Here is a 14,997-nt window from a genome sequence, read left to right as displayed (position 1 = left end):
GCCAACGCGCGGATCACCCGTTGGTATCTGGCACTCCAACCCTTCAACTTCAAGGTGGTCCACAGGCCGGGGGCGCAGATGGTCGTGGCGGACTTCCTCTCCCGTCGGGGGGGGGTCGGCTGCGGGCCGGACGGGTGCCCGGCCTGAGTCGGGCGGTGGGGGTATGTGGCGGCGGGGGCGTGGTCAAGCGCCGGTCTGTGACAGGAGGGCGGAGTCAGGGAAGGTAAGTGGCAGAATCACTTCACCTGAGGGTAATTAACCTGTGTTTATGTGTGTTTTCCCCAGTAAACCGCCCTCTACTTAAGGAGGGAGAGGGAGAGCGGAAGGGAGCTCTCTCCCCAGCCAGACGACTTGTGTGTGTGTGTGCACGTGGCTGAGAGAGTGGTGTATGCGTCTGAAAAGAGCAAATAAAGTCATTGAATTTTACTCTGTCCTGCCGTCCTCTGTGCTCCACCCACACGCGATTCTCGCTACACTAATGCAGATACAAGCCTGGAATTTTACACACTATTTATTTGGAACAGTGACTTTATTCAAAAAGTATGAAGCAAATCTGAGATGGTCAGATGGGAACTTTTTTATAATCTAGAGAAAATTCATTTTCATTAATTTCTAATATAAAGTAATAAATTTCAGACACACTGCAGTCGGATCAAGTCCCGTTTTGTGCTGCAGCTTCTCCCATACGTCCATCTGACCCAAAGACTCTGTGACAAATCATCAGTGTGCAGTGAACAGAAACAATCTTCCTCCTCAGGACATTGATGATGAACCTAAAACCTCTGCTTCAGTCTCACTATTAGAGAATGTGTCTTACTGAGGAGCAGGTCATGTGACTCTCAGAGAGATGATCTTACCCCAGTGTCTCCAGTTTACAGTGAGGATTCTCCAGTACAGCACAGAGACGCTTCACTCCTGAGTCTCCCAGATTATTATTAGTCAGATTCAGGTCTCTCAGGTGTGAGGGGTTTGATCTCAGAGCTGAACTCAGAGCAGCACAGCCTTCATCTGAGACACCACAACCCCACAACCTGCAGAGACACAATGACACACACTTCATCAACAGATTTTCATCTTGGTGTAATAGTGGTTGTGAAGATGATGTCTCTCATGTTGGACTGTCTCTATTCTCTTCACCAATCACAAGCTATTATTAAAGGTCCCATGGCATGAAATTTTTACTTTCTGAGGTTTTTTAACGTTAAAATGAGTTCCTCTGACCTTCTTAAGTCACCCCAGTGGCTAGAAATTTCATAATGTGTAAACCAAACTATGCCCAACATTTGAGAATGGCGCGTCAAAACGGCGTGTTGATAAGCTCTGCCCTTTACTACGTCAGCAAGGGAGATGATCCCCACGCCCCCCCTCTGGATTCCCACCCACCGTATGGATTGCCCACCCAGTTGTAGTGAGGAGACCATAGAGGACACAACAACATGGCACCACCTAAGCGAGCAAAACATGGAAATTGCGCTGTACATGGATGTGACAACACAGAAAGGAGTCTGTTTTTACTGCCGACGGGAGAGCCCCTGAAGACGCAGTGGCTTAATTTTATTTACTCCAATAATACGCCGTCAAGTCTACCTAAGACGGTGTATGTTTGTCGGAACCATTTTCCTGATGAATGTTTCCACAACTTGGGACAGTACAGGGCAGGTTTTGCACATCAACTGTCACTGAAGCCTGGGTCCGTACCAAGCATCCCTGCCGCATCAGCAACAAACAGCAAACAAGTAAGTGTATAACTGTTAAGTCGTTTTGCCGTGTTTTAAAATCGGTGCGTTTGCAATGGCTACATTAGCTGTGCAGCTAACTGCTTCCTGCAGTTAGCCAGGTACTCTACGCTACCTCTGTTATTATAGCCAATCAAAACAGTTTTTACAAAGACACCCACATTCTTTTTTTTAAGTCACTCATTCATTTTATTTGTTTGTTTGTTCAGTAAAAACCCAAACATTTGTTGAACTTATTTTATTTCCTCACGTCACACCTTAATGACGTCAGAGCGCAGTATTTTTCCCTGATTCTGGGCCGGGGTGTCGTGAGTGGCAGAGCAGCTCCATCGCTGCGATCCATTGAAAGTCAGCCCTAGATCCAATCTTTTGTCGGGAGCCGAGGTCGCGTGGGCGGCCCTCCAGCGGCACCGGCCGCCCGTGGAGGCAGCGGTTCTCCCAGGGGTGAGTTGGAGGGAGGAAACGGCAAAGTCCCCACTCCTCCATGGTAAAACTGCTCAGTTTTACCATGGGCCTCAGGCTGAAAAAAACCCGACAAAGTCCCAGTTTTACCATGGGCTCGAGTTGTACCATTTTTTTTTTTTTAGACAGGGCGGACGGACCAGGGCATTCGCCCGCCTGGCCGTGCCCGACGAGGAGCGCTCTCGGCCGGCTTGGGAGGCAGACGGCAGCCCCTCCCCCTATGGCACGCCCCCACCCTCTACCCTTCCCCGCCTCCATGCTTCTCATTAGCAAAACGACGCACTGGGAAAAGGGCTGAAATGGGGCTTTCTTCCAAGAGGCTATATCTATGTTCCGAGGGTTCATTTCGAGAAATGCTGCGGATATAACATCCGGAAGCCTCCACGATCCCATTTAAAGCATCAACAAACCACCATGCCATGGGTCCTTTAATAAAGAATCAAACATTACCACTGTTACTGACATTAAATTTACTCAAGGTGCAAATGATTCAGTAAAAAGTCAATAATTTAAAGGTTTTAGTGAAGAGTCAGGTTTTGTAGAATTTATCTCTGCTTGACTGGATTTTTAATGATCACATTTAATTGTAAAAACTTTTTAATTATTTCTTTAAAGTAAAAGTGATTCTGAGGAGAAATGATCACTTCCTGACTAAAATATTTGTTCTGCATGTTTTACTTTTACAGAAAGTCTTAACTGATAACACTGTAGTGTAGGTCCATGCCAAATAACTAGATGGTGGTTGCAGCACCAGATTGATTTTCTTTGTGAGAGCTTTTGGCAGGGGCAGCACGGTGGTGTAGTGGTTAGTGCTGTCGCCTCACAGCAAGAAGGTCCTGGGTTCGAGCCCCGGGGCCAGCGAGGGCCTTTCTGTGTGGAGTTTGCATGTTCTCCCCGTGTCTGCGTGGGTTTCCTCCGGGTGCTCCGGTTTCCCCCACAGTCCAAAGACATGCAGGTTAGGTTAACTGGTGACTCTAAATTGACCGTAGGTGTGAATGTGAGTGTGAATGGTTGTCTGTGTCTATGTGTCAGCCCTGTGATGACCTGGCGATTTGTCCAGGGTGTACCCCGCCTTTCGCCCATAGTCAGCTGGGATAGGCTCCAGCTTGCCTGCGACCCTGTAGAAGGATAAAGCGGCTAGAGATAATGAGATGAGATGAGCTTTTGGCAATAGATACTGGTGAAATATGAACTGATAAATTTCGGGGTCGTATTCTGTGTATTTAATGAACTAGGTCATTTTGAAATTACTGAAATTAGACCAGAATGTACCCCCTAAATCCTCACCAGGTATTTTAAATGCATTTTTCTCAGGTTCTGGGCTACACAGAGGTTTGAAATTTGGCAAATTAACTCTATGTTATTAATCTGGAAGGAACATATAGAGCCTTCCATCTAGAAAATCCTGCCCATTGGTACTTCCTAAAATGCCATAACTTAAAAAAAAAAAAAAAAAAAAAAAACACGCACTCATGAGTGGGGTTTAGGGCCCTAAAATACTAGAAAACAAATGTATTCATCTCCTATCACTACCTGGTCTTATTATAAACCAGATTGCCTGGTCACTCATAATGGGAGCTCTCTAGATAGAATATTTCCAGAAATATAGCAGATTCAATTACATACCCCACAAAAATCATCATATCTTTAAGATCCTGAATGGAAATGAAGCACAGGCCTGCAACTTGGTAGTTTCATTAATTCAATCACTACAAACATGGTGTCATCTTCTTGTTATTTGTGTATCATTCTCTTTTTTTTCCAATCCCAAATCATCCATTTTTAATGCCCTTGAATTTGTTGTTTTTGCTGTTACATGTATTCTATACAGTTCACAAATAACTATATACTTGACCAGGAAAAAGTAATTTAAGATCACAGATGCAGGACTCTCCTATTCATATGTTTCTCCTGACTGATATTGGTTGTATTGTCTGTTTACAGCTGCATTTCTGAAAGAGACTTATCAGTATTTATAATTTTCCATAGATCATGTATACACCAGTATTATAAATTATATACATGCATTTTAAATCACTTTTTATTTGATGATATTTCCTGTCTGTTTTCATCTATACACACAACAAATTCAAGGGCATTAAAAATGGATGATCTGGGATTGAAAAAAGAGAATGATGCACAAATAACAAGAAGATGACACTTCATGTTTGTCATGATTGAATTAATGAAACTACCAAGTTGCAGACCTGTGCTACCTGTGCTTCATTTCCATTCAGGATCTTAAAGATATGATACTTTTGTGGGGTACGTAATAGAATCTGCTATATTTCTGGAAATATTCTATCTTGAGAGCTCCCATTATATAAGTGACCAGGCAATCTGGTTTATAATAAGACCAGGTAGTGTTAGGAGATGAATACATTTGTTTTCTAGAATTTTAGGGCCCTAAACCCCACTCACTCATGCGTTTTTCTTAATTTTTAGCATTTTTAGGAAGTACCTATGGCCAGGATTTTCTAGATAGACGGCTCTGTGTTTACCTACCAAATTACCAACAAGTACACTGCAAAAAATGACATCTTAGCAAGTGAAAATATCTTGAAAATAGTTGAAACGATCTAGCATTTCTTATTAGAAGAAAACAAGACACCAATTTTGAGATTATTAAACATAGTTCTCGATTGCAACCGACTTATTCTAAGATGTCTTACCAAGTGTAATTATCTTACTGCACTGGCAGATTATTTCACTTGATTACAGTCTAAATGTTCTCAAATTTATTATGTTTTTCCTTATATTAGGATCAGGGCTTTGAACCGGAATTTTTTTCCTATTGGTTCGTTCCGAACAGAAACGGAATTTTAACGTTTCCGGTTTTGGGTTCCACCATTAAATAGACGTTCCCGAACCGGTTAGAACAAAAAAATTTCGTTCCCAGAACGGTTAATTACGTTCCCTGTCAGCTGTTTAACAAATGGCTATAAAATTATGTCTCTGTCTCATCCAGCTTAAGCCAAATGTAGGCTAATTCTATTACAACCTTCATTAAATAAGACAAGAAATAATTCAAAACAATTATTATTTCAAATGTTGGTGATTTGGATTCTCAGTACGTCTTCCCATCTACACAAACAGAAAAAGTACCAAAAATGAAAGATAATTCGTTTAGTGTGTTACCAAAGGCTAGTCAGGCCCTATAGAGGGCTACCGCATGACGTCACCGCGCCGCGAGATTTTGTTAGGCGCCATATTGGAAGTACACATCTATGCAAGTACATACATTCATAACAAACTCCACCTGAAATGTAGCCAGGGCCGGTTCTGCCCTAATCTGGACCCGGGTGCAACATCGCGCAACCCCCCCCCCCCCCCAAAAAAAAAACAGTCTAAATCAGGACAACCATCACATAACTATAACTATAAACATTTTATATCAACTATTTTAACTAAATGGGCTATAATAAATCAGCCTGCAGGCAGCCACGGCGGGCTACCTCAGAAAAGTAACCATTCAATGACGCAACTGAAAGCCTGCAGCCACGGCGGGCTGCCTCAGAAAACTAACCATTTGTCCTACCTTAAAACTCGTTTTGCATTTTCTGCCTCCTTTTTTGTATTTTCGACCCTCCGTTTATTTTCTTTCCTTTTCTGAAAACCCGATTTGTGTCCAGACATTTTGTTCTGCTACCAACGAACTAACTCGTCAGGTCTCGTCTCTCGAGCCCGCGATGATTCCCATGGGAAGGACAACAACTGATACATTTTTACAAACAGCCAATAAACAGCTAATAGGGAGGTTACAACATTCAGGCTCTTCTTTGCTCAGACACTCAGCAATGGAGACGTGATGGCAGTCCACCTTCCCGCTCTCTCCATTCAATCAGCGAACGTCACACAGGAAGTGAACCCCAGCGGGTCATAGAAACTTGCGCAGGAGAAGAATGACTATTTGTAGGCTACAGAAACTTTGAGGAACGAAATAAAAACTGGTATTAACCGGTTACCATTATTTTTAACAAGCGTTTCTGTTCCGGAACATAAAAAATAATAAAGTTTCTGGTTTCGTTTCTGTTCCATGTGAAATAGAAAAAGTTCCCGGTTTTCGTTTTCGTTCCTTGAACCGGTTCAAAGCCCTGATTAGGATGGCTAGTTTTTGCAGTGTAGGGAGTTAATTTACCAAATTTCAAACCTCTGTGTAGCCTAGAAGCTGAGAAAAATGCATGTAAAATCCCAAAAATCCCTGGTGAGGATTTAAGGGGTACACTCTCGTCTAATTTAGTCATTTTTCAAAATGGCATAAACTTAAAAAAAAAAAAACATCTGGGTCTAGAAAGCTGAAATTTTTAAAACTTTAGATTTACATATGTTTTCATCAGTAAATTCCACCATTAAAATAAAAATATTGCTGCAACCAATTTTCAAAATATCGGGTGTTTTTGGCCTGGACTTACCCTGTATACACCTATTAACTGCTGCTTTAGTGAGTTATTGTGACTCTCAGAGAGATGATCTTACTTCAGTGTCTCCACTTTACAGTGAGGATTCTCCAGTACAGCACAGAGACGCTTCACTCCTGAGTCTTCTAGTTTATTCCCAGACAGATCCAGTGTCTTCACAGTCAGATGCAGTTCTCTCAGACTGGAGGTTTCTGAGTTGAGCACTGAGACCAGAGCTTTAGCGCTGCTCCATTCAATTGCATCACAACTGATCCTGAAGGAAATAAGATAATACATAATAAACTCACACATTATCAAACAGGTCCTCAAACCTTTCACTGCACCATTTCATTTTCATAAATGACAAAAGTACAAACTCCGAGTCGACAATACACTGAAATGCTGTAACAGTAATTCACAGTTCGAGCTGTTCGGATTTGAGTTTTCTGCTGCGCACGTCATCACTGACACATGGGATAAACACGCAACATCAAATCTGATCACCAAATCAGGAAATAAGAGTCTGATCTAAAATATTTAGAAGAGGAGAAAGGAAAAGAGTTTCAAAAGTCTGGCTTAGATGAAGCAGGCAGAGTTCGAGGCAGAGACATATTTATCTGAACAGATCAGACATTTGATTTGTTCTCTAATTAGTGAGCGACTGAAATGATCACAGCCCAGTGCTGAAGGAGTTTTATGGAGATACTCATGATGAGCTCGTTGGCCAACAGTCAGGGCGTTTACATGCACATAGAGAAAATCGAATTTCTGCCGTTGCTCGACTGAAATCGAAGCTCTAAATGGCATGTAAACACCTTAGCTCGGCTGAAATTGAACCAAACTTGATTTCTCGCAATCGAGCTACACGACCTAGATTATGCAATTTTTGCCGAGCTACTTAGTGCATGTAAACCCTATCGCGCTACATAGTCGAGCCGCTTACTTCAGCACTGCCCCTTCCGGAAGTGACGAATGACGAGACCACAAGCGGGAAACACAACAGCCTCGGTCGGCATGACAACGGCATTAATCTTTTCTATTTGTGGCATTGTTTGCACTGTTAAAATTTAGCTCACTTACTGTATCACCAAATACATCTGTACAGCTGTTGCATAGCTGTGAATTGTGTACATAAACAAGTCACTGTATTTGTGTGTGTGTGTGTGTGTGTGTGTGTATATATATATATATATATATATATATATATATATATATATATATATATATATAAAAAAAATCAGGGATGTGAGTTGGGGCTGGTGAAATTATCTGAAAATTTTAGCCGGGGGTCTGGGGGCCGCAGGCCCCCAGCTGGTCCAGGGCAGCGGCCTGGTGGGGGGACAAGGGGGGAAGCCCCCCGAAGCTCCTGGGTTCTGGGGTTTTCTGACTTAAAAATTGTACTAAAATGGCAAGCAAACACACAAGAAAAAACTTGTCATGATTAACAAATTCAAGCCAATATAATGGTCAACATGCAACTCTGACACACACACACACTCGCTCACTCTCACACACACACTCTCTCGTGCACACACACACTCTCTCGCTCACTCACTCTCGCTCACACACACTCTCTCTCTCTCTCTCACACACACCCCAAAGAACCAGCACGAGCAGGGCCCGCTAGCCCCGCGCCTTGTGACGTAATTCGCCCCGAGGCGAGCCGCGGTTTTTCTCCAACCATTCCCAGCGGAACTTTTTTTTTTTCACTATTCTGTCGATTTCTTTAAATCGATTTGCATCTTTATGCCTCGATCACGGAGGCTGCCATCTTTCAACTCTTTGTTTGAAGCGAGCTTACGTACAGCTATCTAACAAGCGCGTTCATTGGTTGTTACAGAGCGATGAGCCAATCACGTACCTCGTTTCATCTCATTGACGTAATTACGTCATTTACGCAATTACGTCATTGAGATGAAACGAGGTACGTGATTGGCTCATCGCTCTGTAACAACCAATGAACGCGCTTGTTAGATAGCTGTACGTAAGCTCGCTTCAAACAAAGAGTTGAAAGATGGCAGCCTCCGTGATCGAGGCGTAAAGATGCAAATCTGAGGCTGCCATCTTTCAAACAAAGTCGGAACGAATAGGATACGAATGTGGATGAGGGAAAAATCAGAAAAAAAAATTTTCAAGTTTTGAGGTGAAAAAAAGGGCGGCACGGTGGTGTAGTGGTTAGCGCTGTCGCCTCACAGCAAGAAGGTCCTGGGTTCGAGCCCCGGGGCCGGCGAGGGCCTTTCTGTGTGGAGTTTGCATGTTCTCCCCGTGTCCGCGTGGGTTTCCTCCGGGTGCTCCGGTTTCCCCCAGTCCAAAGACATGCAGGTTAAGTTAACTGGTGACTCTAAATTGACCGTAGGTGTGAATGTGAGTGTGAATGGTTGTCTGTGTCTATGTGTCAGCCCTGTGATGACCTGGCGACTTGTCCAGGGTGTACCCCACCTTTCGCCCGTAGTCAGCTGGGATAGGCTCCAGCTTGCCTGCAACCCTGTAGAAGGATAAAGCGGCTAGAGATAATGAGATGAGATAATGAGGTGAAAAAAGCGGAATTCCGCGAATTCGCGGAAAAATCACATCCCTGTTTATGTCACGAACACTGAGCGAACTGTATGGGCTATTAGGTATCAAGCCGATCCGTACCAGCATTTATCACCCACAAACGGACAGTTTAGTTGAACGGTTCAATCGCACCCTCAAGAATATAATCAAAAAATTCGTAAGTGAGGACGCACGTAACAGGGATAAATGGCTCAAACCCTTGTTATTTGCAGTGCGAGAGGTCCCCCAAGCCTCCACGGGGTTCTCCCCATTTGAACTGTTATACGGGCGTAAGCCGCGCGGCATTTTAGATGTGCTGCGAGAAAATTGGGAGGAGGGACCTTCACAGAGTAAAAATGAAATTCAGTACGTTATGGACCTGCGCGCAAAACTCCACACGCTCACCCACCTAACTCAAGAGAATTTGCGGCAGGCCCAGGAACGGCAAGCCCGCCTGTACAACAAGGGCACGCGCCTTAGAGAGTTCACTCCGGGAGATAAGGTACTCATACTGTTGCCCACGTCGAGCTCCAAATTAATCGCCAAGTGGCAAGGACCCTTTGAGGTCACACGGCGAGTCGGGGACATCGACTATGAGGTGAGGCGAACGGACGGGGGGGGGGGGCGCTACAGATCTACCACCTCAATCTGCTTAAACTCTGGAACGAGGAGGTCCCCGTGGCATTGGTGTCGGTAGTTCCGGAGAAGGCGGAGCTGGGGCCGGAGGTTCAAAAAGGGACATTGGCATCACGTCCCTCTCCGGTCCCCTGTGGTGACCACCTCTCCCCGACCCAACTCACAGAGGTCGCCCAGTTGCAGGCCGAGTTTTCGGTTGTGTTCTCGCCCCTGCCCGGTCGCACTAACCTCATAGAACACCACAGAGACGCCCCCGGGGGTGGTAGTGCGTAGCCACCCTTACAGGCTACCCGAACACAAAAAAAAGGTGGTTCGGGAAGAACTTCAGACCATGCTCGAAATGGGCATCGTCGAGGAGTCCCACAGTGACTGGAGCAGCCCGGTGGTCTTGGTACCCAAGGCCGACGGGTCGGTCCAGTTCTGTGTGGACTATAGAAAAGTCAACGCGGTGTCTAAATTCGACGCGTACCCAATGCCTCGTATTGACGAGCTGCTCGATCGACTAGGCATGGCTCGCTTTTACTCGACACTGGATTTGACGAAGGGATATTGGCAGATCCCCTTGACTCCATTATCCCGGGAGAAAATGGCCTTTTCCACACCGTTCAGCTTACACCAATTTGTCACACTTCCTTTTGGGCTGTTTGGGGCGCCCGCTACGTTTCAGCAGCTGATGGACAGGGTCCTCCGGCCCCACGCCACCTATGCGGCCGCATATCTTGATGATGTTATCATTTATAGTAATGACTGGCAGCAACACTTGCAACACCTGAGGGCCGTCCTTAGGTCGCTGAGGCGGGCGGGGCTCACTGCCAACCCGAAGAAGTGTGCGATTGGGCGGGTGGAAGTACGGTATCTGGGCTTCCACTTGGGCAACGGGCAGGTGCGTCCCCAAATTAATAAGACAGCAGCGATTGCGGCCTGCCCGAGGCCCAAGACCAAAAAGGGGGTGAGACAGTTCCTGGGGCTGGCTGGCTACTATCGTAGGTTTATACCTAATTATTCGGACGTCACCAGCCCACTGACTGACCTCACTAAAAAGGGGGCGCCAGATCCGGTCCAGTGGACGGAGCAGTGCCAGCGGGCTTTCTCTGAGGTAAAGGCTGCACTGTGTGGGGGGCCACTATTACACTCCCCTGACTTTTCTCTCCCTTTTGTGTTGCAGACCGACGCGTCGGACAGAGGGCTGGGGGCGGTGTTGTCCCAGGAGGTGGAGGGGGAGGACAGCCCCATCCTGTACTTTAGCAGGAAGCTGTCGGTGCGTGAGGGGCGCTACAGCACGATTGAGAAAGAATGCCTGGTGATCAAGTGGGCGGTCCTCGCCCTCCGTTACTACCTGCTGGGGCGCCCTTTCACCCTCTGTTCGGACCACGCGCCCCTCCAGTGGCTCCACCGCATGAAAGATGCCAACGCGCGGATCACTCGTTGGTATCTGGCACTCCAACCCTTCAATTTCAAGGTGGTCCACAGGCCGGGGGCGCAGATGGTCGTGGCAGACTTCCTCTCCCGTCAAGGGGGGGGGGGGGGGGTCGGCTGCGGGCCGGACGGCCGCCCGGCCTGAGTCGGGCGGTGGGGTATGTGGCAGCGGGGGCGTGGTCAAGCGCTGGTCTGTGACAGGAGGGCGGAGCCAGGGAAGGTGTGTGGCAGAATCACTACACCTGACGGTAATTAACCTGTGTGTTTGTGTGTCTTCCCAGTAACCGCGCCCTATTTAAGGAGGCAGAGGGAGAGCAGAGGAGAGCTCTTCCTGGGACAAGAACACAGCGTGTGTGTATTTACCAGAATAGAACTGTTGTTATACTGAAAAGTCTGGCAATAAAAGCCTATTCTTACCTGAAGCTTTGTCCTGCTGTCCTCTGTGCTCCACCCACACCTAAGAGAGCTCTGCAAACAGTTATATTCAGCTTTACTTACATTGCTTTTCTGGATGCTGCAATCACAGGCATCACCCTCACAAGAACCCGATCTGGTATCTTCTCTGTACTGGTATATTTACTCAGGTCAAACTCCTCCAGCTCCTGTGCTGAAGTCAGTAACACAAACGCCAGAGCAGACCACTGTGAAGGTGGTCCCTCTGAGTTACATGTTGATCCTGGGATTGAGATGCTGGCCTCTTCTGCCCCTCGGACCTGCTTGATCCATCCTGGTGCCCTGTGTCTGGTCGGAGTTTTATCGCCCCACTCCTGTGAAGGACGGCCCCATGAGGACAGTTGAGGGTTATACCTGTTAAAACTGTTAATATTATAGTCAGGCTGTCTGTTGTTGCCCAAATGAGGATGGGTTCCCTTTTGAGTCTGGTTCCTCTCGAGGTTTCTTCCTCATGTCGTCTGAGGGAGTTTTTCCTTGCCACCGTCGCCACAGGCTTGCTCATTGGGGATAGATTAGGGATAAAATTAGCTCATGTTTTAAGTCGTTCAAATTCTGTAAAGCTGCTTTGCGACAATGTTTATTGTTAAAAGCGCTGTACAAATAAACTTGATTGATTGATTGATTGATTGATTGATTGATTGAAGGAGAGAGTTCACTTTGTTTTCCAGATTTCAGGTAGCGTTGGATTTCCTTCACGAGAGAATTGTCACCCAGTTCATTCAGACAGTGGAACAGATTGATGGATTTTTCTGCAGAAAGATTCTCACTGATCATCATCATCATCTTAATGTACTGAACTGTTTCCTCTTTGCTCTGGGAGCTACTTCCTGTCTGTGTTACTAAGGCATGTAAAAGTTTCTGATTGGACTCCAGTGAGAGACCCAGAAGAAAGCGGAGGAACAGATCCAGATGTCCAGTCTGACTTTTTAAGGTCTGATCTATAGCACTCCTGTGTACATCTGAAATTGTCTTAAAGGATCGACTCTGATCAAGAACATTTCTCTTTTCCTTCATGAAGGTCAGATGCACATACAGAGCTGCGAGATGCTCCTGAACACTCAGATGAACAAAGCAATACACTTTACTCTGGTGAAGCCCAACCTCCTCTCTGAAGATCTGCGTACACACACCGGAGTACACTGCTGCTTCTGTCACATCAATGCCACACGCTCTCAGGTCTTCCTCATAGAAGATCAGGTTGCCTTTCTCCAGCTGCTCAAAAGCCAGTTTTCCCAGTTTGAGAAGCATTTCTTCATCACTCTCCTGCTTCTTTGAGTACTTTCCTCTGATGATGTTTGTCTGAATGTTGAGGAAGCGTGTGTACATTTGAGTCAGAGTCTTGGGGATCTCTCCACTCTCTGCTTCACCCAACATTCTCTCTAGAACAGCAGCTGAAATCCAGCAGAAGACTGGGATGTGACACATGATGTAGAGGCTTCTTAATGACTTCAGGTGTGTGATGATGTTCTCGGCCAGGCTCTGATCATTGACCCTCTTCCTGAAGTACTCCTCCTTCTGAGGGTCATTGAACCCTCGTACCTCTGTGACTCGGTGGACATACTCAGAGGGGATTTGATCAGCTGCTGCTGGTCGGGAGGTGATCCAGATGAGAGCAGAGGGAAGCAGATTCCCTTTGATCAGGTTTATCAGCAGCACATGCACCGATGCTGATTCAGTTACATCACACACTCTCACTGTGTTCTGGAAATCCAGAGGGAAACGACACTCGTCCAATCCATCAAAAATGAACAGAACCTTTTCCAACCTGGACATTTCTGTTTCTTTGGTTTCCTTGAAACAGACATGAAGGAGCTCCATCAGACTCAGTTTTTGGTCCTTCATCAGATTCAGCTCTCTGAAAGGAAGTGGAAATATGAGGGGGACGTCCTGATTTGCTTTCCCTTCAGCCCAGTCCACAATGAACTTCTGCACAGAGACTGTTTTTCCAATACCAGCCACTCCCTTTGTCACTACAGTTCTGATGGGTTCATCTTCTTCAGATAAGAGCTTAAAGATGTCGTTGCATTTGATTGGTGTTTCCTCTGTTGTTTTTCTCTTGGACACTGCCTCGATCTGTCTCACCTCATGTTCTTTATTGATGTCTCCACTGTCTCCCTCTGTGATGTAGAGCTCTGTGTAGATCTCATTCAGGAGCACTCGGTTTTCCTGCTTTATTATCACTCCATTTAAACACTGAAACTTCTTCATCAGATTTAATCTGAACTTTTTCTGGACTTCATTTCCAGCAGCAGATTCTGGGGCGTGTCTGTGTGACAGGGTGAAGTAGGAAGACATGGTGAGACATGGGCTCCAATTATTAGAGTTTAAGATCACAGTGTTTCTGACTGGTTTCCACAGAGAGTTCTTTATGATGTTCTCACTGTGCATTTGTTTTATTCTCCTGTATGTTTTCTTTTATCTAATCAGTCTCTATGAAATAACAGCAGAGAGGTTTATAATACCAGTGCGTCAGTGTCACAGTCATGGTGTTGGGTTTGATCTTACCCTGTATCTGTGATGAAGAGCTTTTTTATTCTGTCTCCTGCCTTCTGTAAATCACTGGGAACAAAACATTGTTGCTGTTAAAGACGATAACTTTCATCACTTTAATCCCACAATCTAAACTTTAGCCCTAATTTTACTACACTAATTCTTTATGAGTGCATTAACATTTAGAGAGCACAGTGCTGAATACAACACAACAAAAATATTGTGGAACTGGAGAAAAAAAAAATATATATATATATATATATATATCTGCCCCAGTTTTAATTTGAGTTTTCTAGATTTTCCTTCCTAATTGGTCAATGGGGATGTCACAGAATATCACTCCATCATGCAGAATGAACAGATAATGTGTTTTAAATGGATACTAAAGCAGATGTGTATTTTTCAGAAAGCTGGCCAGAAATGTTCACAGGTATAAAATCTGCAACTCGATCCAGAATTATACTCCACCCTGGATGATCCACCAGTCCATCATTTTAGGGGCAATTTAGTGATCAGTCGACCTACTGACATGTTTTTGGGAGGTGGGAGTTCAGGTTGAGGAAAAAGCTGATTTTCATTATTATTAATAAATAGGGGAGAGTGGGGTAAGATGAGCCAGGGGGCAAGATGAGCCACCCCCTGTTTCTAAGAAACAGTAAACAAATGTGACCATGTGACCACATTCAAAGGGGGGCGGGACCATTTACTTACACTTGTGGAGAGGAGCACCACATGTCAAACTAGGTGAGGGAGATATTTATAAAAATGTGTTTTTGTGCTTTCTAAGTCAATTCCATGTTTGTCCACAGTGAAGATGATTTAGAGAAGACAAAAGTAGAATAATATTTAGACACATTAGGGTTAAGTTAGTG

The 14,997-nt window shown here is 45.3% G+C and overlaps 1 protein-coding gene across 9 annotated transcripts in view; it reads right to left on the bottom strand.

Moving 5' to 3' along the window:
• Positions 1–14,997, bottom strand: part of LOC132870690 (ribonuclease inhibitor-like) — a 56,413-nt gene that overhangs the window by 30,846 nt on the left and 10,570 nt on the right. For 5 of the 9 annotated variants that reach the window (XM_060904470.1, XM_060904476.1, XM_060904474.1 and 2 more), the window contains 2 exons: positions 14,141–14,194; positions 8,631–13,913 (listed from right to left, as the gene is read on the bottom strand). In XM_060904470.1, coding sequence (XP_060760453.1) covers positions 12,134–13,913; positions 14,141–14,194 — 1,834 coding nt within the window. In that variant the 3' untranslated portion in view covers positions 8,631–12,133. Of the gene's footprint in view, positions 1–857; positions 1,032–6,674; positions 6,870–8,630; positions 13,914–14,140; positions 14,195–14,997 lie in introns of those variants that run through there. The other 4 variants (XM_060904477.1, XM_060904479.1, XM_060904478.1 and 1 more) reach the window with 3 other exon arrangements.

This window comes from Neoarius graeffei, chromosome 22, assembly GCF_027579695.1.
Source record: "Neoarius graeffei isolate fNeoGra1 chromosome 22, fNeoGra1.pri, whole genome shotgun sequence".
NCBI classification, from domain to species: Eukaryota; Metazoa; Chordata; class Actinopteri; order Siluriformes; family Ariidae; genus Neoarius; species Neoarius graeffei.
Note: the sequence above shows the minus strand (reverse complement) of the source record. Positions and strands in the feature narration are given on the sequence as shown.